The following is an 11,499-nucleotide window of genomic DNA, read 5'->3' on the forward strand; positions in this document are numbered from 1 at the left end:
CTGATTCAGCAGTATGAATATGAAATAGTAGACAGGAATAATAACTGAAACTACCCAATTGCCAAGCTGATTGACATGTCAGACACTCAGAAGATGTAGCATTCAGATTGATACATGGTGAGAAAACAAATTATTGCATAACTATTGCCAAATAATGGGGTGCTACATGCTACAATTGTCATGTACAGCCAGCCTCCCTCCAATCTCAGCGCGAAAAAGAGCAGTTAGGTTGACAAATTGTAGTTAAAATAAACTTCAGTACAGGTGTACCTAGTATGAAATGTCAAATGTGGTTACAGGGTTCAGCAGATGTCGCAACCCCAAGTTCAGAACAGTCACACAACATAAAGTGCCATGACAAGGATGACTTCTCTCTCACCTTCTGGTGTTACAATCTATCAAGGGCGTCGATGATGGCCTTGCGAAATGCGTCATTGTGGAGGAAAAAAGAGGAAACATGGCCGCCTGTTACCCACCGGACTTCTGAACCTGGCCATGCCTTCTGGAGCTCCATGACTGAATGTCTGGGAATATAACCGTCATCCTGTAAACAGAACATAGCACCAGATTAGAAGAATGCTCCAGATAAATAAGACTACCGAGTAAGAAATCGAATCCTCTGAAATAAGGAGGTAATTTAACCAATCTTTTAAAAAAAGAGTCCTCAAGTAAACTATCTGCTATCAATGTATGTTTCAATTTCTCAACATTGCTCAAGCAAGCTAAGGTGACCTGCTGTTTGCTGTACACAGTGCAGGTAAAAGACATTTTGAGTACTCACACCATTTCCTTTTATAAACTGTAACAGGATTTGATAGTTTTTCAAGATAATCTTTTGACCATTAATTTCTCAGTGTATAAGCAATTACTACAAATAAACATCCTACTAAAAGGCATAAACACAAATCTATTGATATATCATTGTGCACTAAACACCCATATATTGACTAACTGATGATCCAAGTTTATAGTGTTTGACTTTTTACGAAAACTAATACACCCTGTATTTTGAAATGGAAGGAATAGTAAAGTAGGCAGTCAACTAGTGACATAATCTGATCGTGGTTAGTGGTTACTCTGCCAAAATCATGAAACCAAGTAAAAAGACGAGCGGGAAAACAATTATGTTTTTTGAGATAATAAACTGATGTTAAAAGGCCATAAAGCTCGGAGAGCATCACTAACCGTTGCACCAACAAAGATGACCGCCTGTGGGTTCTTTGGGACTGGGAATCGAGTGACATCAGTCAAAGACAACACTGACCGCAACCTATCTCTGACTTGTTCGATAGTAATCCCAGTTTTCTGTGCAGCATTTTCTGCCAAAGATGTTACATCTTGAGTTAACGCTGCAGCATCTTCTCTCAAAACATCCCAAGCTGTGGCGTATTTGTAGACCCCTTCACAGAAAGGTACCACAGCAGAGTGTGGAGCGAGAAATGGCAGTGTGGCAATTGGTGTAGGATGCAGGGATCCCACCATTGCAGCATGTACTCCACCTGTGACATCAGCAAAGAAACCATTTGAGAAGAATGCACAAGATATCTTGTAAAATCTGCTACATGATTTCTAAGACGCACTTATTCAGTCATCAGGAAAACCAGTAATTTTAGCAGTGCTTGAATTTAGGTACTTGGATGTCATGGATTCACAGAAACAAGTGTCTTTGATGGTGCCTCCCCCTCACTCTTGATGGCTTATCAGTATTTCAAAGAGGACATGAGATTATGGGGCCTAGCTGGAGCTAGAGAGCTTCAGGAATTGGGCACAGGTCAGGGGCTAGGACTAACATGATTTAGTCCAGGCTAGGGTTGTTCCTTGTTCTATTTTGTTTCAAGTGTATGTTATTTTTACCCCTAGTCTTTTAAGGTCACCCCTTCATATTCCCTTGTGAAATAAGGGGGCTCTCCAAGATGAAGCTCGACTTCAAGCTTATAGGATTTCTGAAAACAAGCGATCTGTTTTTCTCTCCTGGGTTGATTCTTGTGTTTAGTGGTTCTTTGTCTTTCTTGTTCTAGCCTTGCTAGGGCTTAGCTGAAGTGTTTTCTGTTTGTTTGTCTCAGTTTTTGTTTTTGTGTTTTAATAAAATCTTACAGTGGGGGCTTCCTCTGCTGTTTTCCTGGTTCAAAAAAAATAAGGGGGTTGTGTTGTATTGTATGGGACCGTTCTTTCTCTCTCTCTCTCTCTCTCTCTCTTTCATACAAAGATACGCAGATCTCCTGCGTGTTCGGGAAAAAAAAAGGAAAACCAGTATTACATACCCATGCTGAGCCCACATACGCCCATCTTGCTGTAACCAGCCTCAGTCTGCAGCCAGTAAAGGAGACTGCGAGCTTCATCAATTGTGGCTTTCCCTAAAAGTAACAGGTCACTGACACACTGGAGCTTTGCACCACGCTGCATGCTAGGACGTCGCTGTCCATAATAGGGGCTGTGGTTCATGAGATATCAGATCTTAGCAAACAGTGGATAAAAAATCATACAAAAGAATGCAAGCAAATCTCACCTCTCAAGAACCATAGTTGCAATATTGTTCTTAAGAAGAGGCCCACCGAGCCGAAGCCTGCGCTCAAATGTGTGATCACCAGTGCCTATAATATTTCAGAAAATGTAGATTAATTCATTACATGCGAGTAAAGGAATATTTTTATATAAAAAAGAGGCGCAGATTTTGATAAAATGGAAGTATACATTTTTAGGCAAGAACAAGTTTATGATGCTGCTTAGGCGTTCATGAATCAATGATACTTACAATAAAAAGGACTAGTAATTGTTCAAGTTTGGCACTTGGAAGCAAGAAAAAAAAATATCTTGAAGATAGGGAAGTTGTCAAAGAGGAATGTTAAAGTTGGCAGTGCTAGAAAGCCAGCAGACAATACATCCATATAGCATTCCACTAGCAAAAACCTTTTAAAAAAGTGAAATGCATACAAGCCAAACAGTCATATCAGAAAAGGTTTTCATAACCTATGCAGCATTAGGGAACAAATAAAGAAACTACAAAATCATGTACCTGCAAGATGGACCACACATGACATCTTCTCAGGTGTAACATTTTTAGGGGTAAGAAAAGCAACTCTTGCATTGTGACTCTCAAGGGGCAATGCGTCAATTAGTCGCTCATCACATGTAGTCCTGAAAACACCTTCTCGCAGACAAGAACTGTTTGTCTCCCATACTGTTTTCCACATAGGCTGCACAGCAGTTGGTGGCCAGTTTTGGCAATGTGCCTCCGGAAACAGCTGCTTCACCATCTTTTCTAGCAAATCAAGTTTGGTACCTCCCCATCCTTTTGAGAAAAATGGTGTTCCTAGTTTGGTGCGATGAAGAAGAGTTCCATATATGTGGTCCAGTACATAATGCACTAACCCAAGATTAACTGATACCATGTCCAACCACTGGTTAAATAAACCTGATTCTCCAAACCTTCTTTTTATAAATTATAATTACAAGACCAAGATATGCCTGCAACATAAAATCAACAAGAATCAAGGTTTAACATACTTTAGGAAATTCAATGCAGCAGGAACACTTAACAGAAGGACAGTCTGCAGCATATCACAGTCACAGAGTGGAGGCTCACACAGTTGTTTTTGACAAGTGTCAGACCCAAAACTTTTTTGCAGGTTATATTCAGAGAACGCATTGGCTACGCCAATGGGTGCAATTAGAGCGGGATGAAGCCAATAAACAGCACATTATCAAGTCTGTCAAATGCTAGAGGCAATGGCAATGGATTTTTCTGTGTCCTTTGGATGGCCTTATAATTTTAGAATTGTGTTTTGAGTGTGACATTTGTGTGGTTACACAATACTGTAATAAGTGGTCTGATTATCTTGGAGACAGGAGATGAAGCCAGATTTATTTCCATTATCTAAAGAAGATAGGGCATAGCAACACGAATTAAGCAATCAACGATATATAGAGCAGCAGCAACAACAACAACAAAGCCTTTAAATCTCAAACAAGTTGGGGTAGGCTAGAGTTGAAACCCAGCAGAAGCAATTAAGGTTCAGGCACGTGAATAGCTGTTTTCCAAGCACTCCTATCTAAGGCTAAGTCTTTGGGTATATTCCATCCTTTCAAGTCTCCTTTTATTGCCTCTACCCAAGTCAACTTCGGTCTTCCTCTGCCTCTCTTCACGTTACTATCCTGGCTTCGGATTTCACTACGCACCGGTGCCTCTGGAGGTCTCCGTTGGATATGTCCAAACCATCTCAACCGGTGTTGAACAAGCTTTTCTTCAATTGGTGCTACCCCTAATCTATCACGTATATCATCGTTCCGAACTCGATCCCTTCTTGTATGACCGCAAATCCAACGCAACATACGTATTTCCGCGACACTTATCTGTTGAACATGTCGTCTTTTCGTAGGCCAACATTCTGCACCATACAACATAGCAAGTCTAATCATCGTCCTATAAAACTTGCCTTTTAGCTTCTGTGATACCCTTTTATCACATAGGACACCACATGCTTGGCGCCACTTCATCCACCCTGCTTTGATTCTATGGCTAACATCTTCATCAATATCCCCGTCTCTCTGTAGCATTGATCCTAAATATCGAAAGGTATCCTTCCTAGGCACTACTTGACCTTCCAAACTAATATCTTCCTCCTCTCGAGTAGTAGTGCCGAAGTCACATCTCATATATTCAGTTTTAGTTCTACTGAGTCTAAAACCTTTGGAACTCCAAAATCTTCCACCATAACTCCAGTTTCTGATTCACTCCTGTCCGGCTTTCATCAACTAGCACTACATCGTCCGCGAAAAGCATACACCAAGGGATGTCCCCTTGTATGTCCCTTGTGACCTCATCCATCACTAAGGCAAACAGATAAGGGCTCAAAACTGACCCTTGATGTAGTCCTATCCTAATCAGGAAGCCATCCGTGTCTCCATCACTTGTTCGAACACTAGTCACAACATTGTTGTACATGTCCTTCATGAGCCCGACGTACTTCGTTGGGACTTTATATTTGTCCAAAGCCCACCACATAACATTGCCTTAGTATTTTATCATAAGCCTTCTTCAAGTTAATAAAAATCATGTATACCGCTCCATAACTTGTCTTATTAAGAAAATGGCTTCCATAGTTGACCTTCCGGGTATGAAACCAAATTGATTCATAGAAACCCTCGTTATTGCTCTCAAGCGATGCTCGATAACTCTCTCCCATAGCTTCATAGTATGGCTCATCAACTTAATTCTCCGGTAATTAGTACAACTTTGAATATCCCATTTATTCTTGTAGATCGGTACCAATATACTTCTCCTCCACTCGTCAGGCATCTTGTTCAATCGAAAAATATGGTTGAACAGCTTGGTTAGCCATACTATAGCTATGCCCCAGAGGCATCTCCACACCTCGATTGGGATACCATCCGGTCCCATCGTCTTACCTCCTTTCATCCTTTTCAACGCCTCTCTGACCTTAAATTCTTGGATTCTCCACACAAAGCGCCTATTGGTGTCATCAAAAGAATCATCCAACTGAAAGGTTGTGTCCGTATTCTCATAATTGAACAATTTATCAAAATACTCTTGCCATCGATGTCGGATCTCATCCTCCTTCACCAAGAGATGCTCCCTTTCATCCTTAATGCCTTGTCTCTCTCTCACGAACCCTAGCCATCCTATAAATGTTTTTCTCTCCTTCCTTCATACACAAATATTGGTAAAGATCCTCGTACGCTCTACCCTTTGCCACACTTACAGCTCGCTTTGCAGTCTTCTTTGCCACCTTGTACTTCTCTATGTTGTCCACACTCCTGTCATAGTACAAGCGTCTATAGCATTCTTTTTTCTCCTTAATAGCCATTTGGACTTTCTCGTTCCACTACCAAGTATCTTTAGCCTCGCCTCCACTTCCTTTGGTTACTCCACACACCTCTGAGGCCACCTTCCGAATATTGGTTGCCATCTTCTCCCACATGTTGTTTATGTCCTCTTCTTCCTTTCAAGAGCCCCTCTTTGATAACCATTTTTTTGAATACCTCTGACGTCTCCCCTTTCAGTTTCCACCACTTTGTTCTTTCAATCTTAGCTTGTTTATCCCTACGGCCACGCATCTGAAAACAAAAGTCTGCCACCAAAAGCTTATGTTGAGAAACAACACACTCCCTGGTATCACCTTGCAACCCAAGCATGCTCGTTTGTCCTTTCTTCTTGCGAGGACAAAGTCAATCTGGCTAGAGTGTTGTCCGCTACTGAAGGTCATTAGATAAGATTCTCTCTTTCTAAAGAAAGTGTTGGCTATTATCAGGTCAAAAGCTACCGCGAAGTCCAGAACTTCCTCCCCCTCCTGATTCCTACTACCATACCCAAAACCTCCATGAACTGCCTTAAAACCTGCGCTTGTAGTACCTACATGCCCATTAAGATCTCCTCCTATAAAAAGCTTTTCACTACTAGGTACAGCTCTAATCAGGCCATCTAAGTCTTCCCAGAACTGTGTCTTAGCACTCTCGTCGAGGCCTATTTGGGGGGCATACGCACTAATTACGTTCAAGACCATATCACCAACGACAAGCTTGACTAAGATAATCTTATCTCTTTCGGGTTTCATCTCCATTAGAATGGCTAGATTTAACGTTGGCTCGCCACGCCTATCACAACCCTCCTCCTTTACCAGGGCTTGGGACCTGCTATGTTAAGACAACACAGGCGGAGTTCAACGATATATAGAGCAGTGAGCTACAAAAGCTGTCCAAGATTTGGACACAACCGGAAACCATAATAAGAGTAGAGAACTGCTAAGGGACAAAGCCAAACTAGAGTGGCCGGTTCTGAAATTGGAATGACCAACCAAGCTTAGTGAAATACAAACTACTGAACCAGACACCAAATATTCCGAACATTTCTTAAAAGGCAGATGACATGGGCTTTGATAAATTTGGTGGCTCAATGTCGTAGATATAAAAAGGAAAACATTTCTTTATTTGAAACATGCTTGCTTGTGTTGACCCATTTCAATTAGACATGACAGTTGCAGCCTTATAATTTCAGAATTGAGTTTTGAGTGAGACATTTGTGTGGTTACACAATACTGTAATAAGTGGTCTGATTATCTTGGAGACAAGAGATGAAGCCAGATTTATTTCCATTATCGAAAAAAGATAGGGCATAGCAACACGAATTAAGCACTTAATAGATATATAGAGCAGTGAGTTACAAAAGCTGTCCAGATTTGGATACAACCAGAAAACATAATAAGAGTAGAGAACTGCTAAGGGACAAAGCCAAACTAGAGTGGTCAGTTCTGAAATTGGAATGACCAACCAACGTTAGTGAAATACAAACTACTGAACCAACCACCAAATATTCCGAACATTTCTTAAAAGGCAGATGACATGGTTTTGATGCATTTGGTGACTCAATGTCGTAGATACAAAAAAGGAAAACATTTCTTTATTTGAAACATGCTTTGCTTGTGTTGACCCATTTCAACTACACAAAACAGCTGCTTTGAAGGAATATCTGAACTGGTGAACTAGTCAGCTAGGCTCTGAAATTGGAATAATAAGAGTAGAGAACTGCTAAGGGCCAAAGCCAAACTAGAGTGGTCGGTTCTGAAATTGGAATGACCAACCAATGCTTAATGAAATACAAACTACTGAACCAACCACCAAATATTCCGAACATTTCTTAAAAGGCAGATGACATGGTTTTGATACATTTGGTAGCTCAATGTCGCAGATATAGAAAAAGGAAAACATTTCTTTATTTGAAACATGCTTTGCTCGTGTTGACCCATTTCAACTACACAACGCAGCTGCTTTGAAGGAATATCAGAACTGGTGAACTAGTCAGCTAGTGTACCACTTCCAGGAGACGAGAATTACAGATCACTTGAGGGCAATTCAGGATAATGTAGCATCATTTCATCTCATACAAGTACTACAACCACAGCCTAGGCATCCGGGACATCAAAAACAACAGCTTTTGCACAGAGGAACGCATCTAATGAGCTAGATCCAGAACAAATCCGATTAAGCACACTAGCAAACGTCCGGAAGATGCAATGCAGGTGCTCAGATGTGCTCTCCCCAGCACGCACATAACATCAAATCAACATATTGATTTCGAATTATGTGGAGTCCAGAAGGTCGCACCTTGCGATGAACGCGACGGGGAGCCGGCGACGACGAGGCGGCAGAAGACCGCGAGCCCACCTCGGCACCCGGCGGAACACTAATACCAGTCCGACACACTCAGTACCAAACCCGCGCGCGAAGGGGAAAAGGCCACCTTTTTCTGCGTGGTATAGGGACAATCGAGCGACAGAACGCGGGTGGTGGCTGGGCGGCGCGACACGAGCAGAAGGACCTCACCAAGAAACCAAGAAGACGGCGTGCGCGGCCATGGGTGGGAACTGGATCGCACGAGCCTGGCTGCACGGTTCGCTTTCTCTCTGTCTGGTACAAGCAGCTCCACGGATTCCTTGTGCACAGCTCAACCCGTCAACCGAAGAAGAAGACGAGGAGGAAGAAACCGGTGGGCGACGACCGCGGGGATGGGGAGGGACGGCGCCGTGACTTGCTTTCGCTCTCTCGGATCTGATTCGGGGGCAAATGCTCGATTCTGCCGTGTGGGCCACTGAAGGGGCCCGAGGAGCAGGGACAGGCGGAGAGCGCCACGGTGCGGACGCGCGGTGTCCGCGGCCGTTGTCTTGGGCCAACGGCGGCCGGCCGGCGGGTACGTGGCGGTCGGATAAGGTGGGCCCGATGCCGAGGTGGCGGTGCAAGTCGGAGCAGAACGGGACTGGATTTGGCCCGGACTAGCAGGTTTCTTGTTTTTGCTCTTCAGATTCAGAGCTCAGATAAAACCCAATTTTGGAGTCGTGTTTGCTACTCTCGAGCCGAAAACCAGTAATTCTAGTAGTGCTTGAAATTAGGTACTTGAACGTTATGGATTTACATGAACCAGTGGTTCCGAAAACCAGTAATTTTAGCAGTGCTTGCTAAAATATGATAGAAAACCAATAATTTTAGTCCAGTGTCATGCTAGTTCCACACGGAGGTTGGGTTAGAGATATGATTTTTTTTAGAGGTCAGTATTTTTCTCAGACACATATTGCTGCATGATAATCACGCTGTGTGAAAGAACATGTTCCAAACAAGCCCTTTATACATAGATGATGCACAAGTCCATGCGACATGATGAAATTCTAGAAAAGCATTTATTTAATATGATAGTGATGTGGTCCATCTTTTCCTCGCTCTTTATTTTTTACTTGGTTTATAGTTGATCCATTACTAGTTTACTATCTCATTCATCGTAAGCTAATAATTAGTACTCTCTTCAGTTCTAAATTATAAATATTTTTTGGTTTTTTTATTTATAATTTTTACTATGTATCTAGATATGTTGTATGTCTAAATACATTGCAACAGCTATGTAATTAGAAAAGCCAACAAAACGACTTATAGGTTGGAACTAATAGAGTACTAGCATATGCGAGAAATGAAGTCTTTTCACTAAATTTACATTGTGTTTGGTTTGGTTATTGGTCGTATCCAGCATGAGGATTGTCGGGGTTATAATCCCGGGTGTCTTAAGGCACCGATTAGTTAGTAGGCCGAGCGACCCACAATACACCAGCTAGTGAAAGTCCGAACGATCGAGGCCCAGCTGAGCCAAGTGAACCAGGTTGGACACCAAGGCCAGGGTCAGCCACGACCTCTCCCTTCTGCCTTAATTGCACGACGCACAAGGGACTCATGACCTCTCCATCGTCCCAACCCCTGGGAGGAACAGGGAGAGGTAAGCCCAACCAAACGTGCCCGCTCTGACAAGAGTAGGCACGCCGCACTGACCCCGCAAGGATCGAGGAGACAACAGTCACCTTGGTTCGGTCAGACGCCATCCCTGCGCCACGCGGTGACGGCCAGGTACGGTGCCCACCCGCCAGATACGGCCTATAACACCCCAAAAATTCTATTTTGGGTTATGAATAGAAAATACTAAATAAAATAAATAATTTTAGTTAAGCTTTTGGTAATTGAAATATGCAAAACATGAATTTTTAAATATTTTTTTATAATTTAATTGGATATGGTTGTTGCATTCATGCCATTTGCATTAATTTTATTGAATGGAAAATAATTTATTAAATCCGATTTAGGGTCAAATCGATTTTGCTCTATCCAAAAAGCTTTTGAATTTGATCTTAAAAGGAGTTTACATAAGGCAAAGAAAAAGGCTGAAATACATCTCTCCTTCCTGAGCCTCGGCCCTTCTTTCCGCGCAGACAGGCCGGCCCGCGCTAGCGCCTCTCCTCTATTCGGAGTTACCTCTCAGTTTCTTCCCGACTCTTCGCAAGGGCGACTCCGAGGCGGTTGCGGTTCTGCCGCCGGAATCCGCCGACTTTCCCTTGCCTCCGGCGACCTTTATGGCACCGGTGAGCTGAGGGGGGCTACGGATCTGGTGGGTAGTGTACATATCCCCTCCTTTAGGGTAATTTTAGGTAGTTTAGGGTTGGATTTTGTCCAGGTGAGAAAATCAGTCGGGCTCTTTTGGTTCTTCCTCACCTTCTCTGCTTTCGTCTCCTTCCATGGTGAGCGAGGCTCGGTTGTGTCTGGTGGGTGCGTGGTGCTCGGCGACAACATCTTTTGCAGGGGATTCGACAGTGACGGGTATGCCATCGATGTATTCATTTGCGTTGGTGTTCGATTCCTCTGTGTTCTTCTCTGTGTCGGCGATGCCCATGCCTTCATCGTCGATGCTGGCCTCGTAAGCCATTGTATGGTGGCTAGGTACGTGGAGGAGTTTTGGTGGACGTATCGATAGGGATGGGTGTCATCCATCCATCTTTTGTCCCTCGAAGGAAATTCTGGTGGACTGCGTCAGAAGTTTCCTTGTCAGGTTAGCTATCCACCTTCCTGTGTGTTTGGGTTGGTGTATTCAGATCCCCCTCGTGGGTTTGCTGGTCGTCGTCTGGGGTTGGATGGTGAGGCAACTGGCGTCAAATCCCCGCAACGACGAGGAGATGGCAGCTTGCCTTTGGCCGATGCGTTCAACGAATCAACAGCACGCCTTGGGCGTGTTTTTTATGGGCTCCTTAAACTTTGATGAAGATTCTTCGTCGATCCGGAATTCGGCCATGAACTTCATTCCGTGTCTTCTTCATCGCGGGAGGTGGAGAAGGACCGGCTTGCTGCAACATCGGTCGGCGACGGCGAAGGCTACGGGGTGCTCCTCCAGAGGACTTAGCTGTAATTTTTATTTTCTTGAGGGGTGCCATTTACGGGGCTGGATGTATTAGTTCTTTTCCTATATTAATAAAAATCCAACCCTTTTCTCAAAAAAAAAATGCCAAGCGGACCTCGCTGGCTCCCTCTCACTCGGTCGCTGACGTGTGGCCCCCAGTCGTCAGCTCCACCCCTATCCCCCGTCCGCTGGACCGGACGACGCCGCCGCCATTCCCGGGAGCACGGAGCTCCGCGACCGAGCCCCTCCTTCCCCTCTCCACCCCGTAAGAACAGGTCCTGAGG

The 11,499-nt window shown here is 43.8% G+C and overlaps 1 protein-coding gene across 1 annotated transcript; it reads right to left on the bottom strand.

Moving 5' to 3' along the window:
* Nucleotides 1–107: 107 nt before the first annotated feature.
* On the bottom strand, nt 108–8,776 carry LOC136475966 (uncharacterized). The gene is made up of 6 exons (XM_066473621.1): nt 8,119–8,776; nt 3,014–3,465; nt 2,507–2,591; nt 2,262–2,431; nt 1,186–1,499; nt 108–544 (listed from the first exon to the last, which is right to left on the bottom strand). The coding sequence occupies exons 2-6, from the start codon at nt 3,387–3,389 to the stop codon at nt 389–391; spliced, it is 1,101 nt and encodes a 366-aa protein (XP_066329718.1). The 5' UTR covers nt 3,390–3,465; nt 8,119–8,776; the 3' UTR covers nt 108–388.
* Nucleotides 8,777–11,499: the final 2,723 nt, after the last annotated feature.

This window comes from Miscanthus floridulus, chromosome 8 (assembly GCF_019320115.1).
Source record: "Miscanthus floridulus cultivar M001 chromosome 8, ASM1932011v1, whole genome shotgun sequence".
In the NCBI taxonomy this organism is placed as follows: Eukaryota; Viridiplantae; Streptophyta; class Magnoliopsida; order Poales; family Poaceae; genus Miscanthus; species Miscanthus floridulus.

What these genes read in the sequence shown, in the direction of transcription:
- LOC136475966 (XM_066473621.1), bottom strand. Translation starts at nt 3,389, where the DNA reads ATGGTATCAGTTAATCTTGGGTTAGTGCATTATGTACTGGACCACATA. An exon ending in CGTATGTGGGCTCAGCATGG is followed by an intron (nt 1,500 to 2,261) that starts GTATGTAATACT and finishes CTGATGTCACAG; the next exon opens with GTGGAGTACATGCTGCAATG. An exon ending in TCATCTTTGTTGGTGCAACG is followed by an intron (nt 545 to 1,185) that starts GTTAGTGATGCT and finishes TTCTGTTTACAG; the next exon opens with GATGACGGTTATATTCCCAG.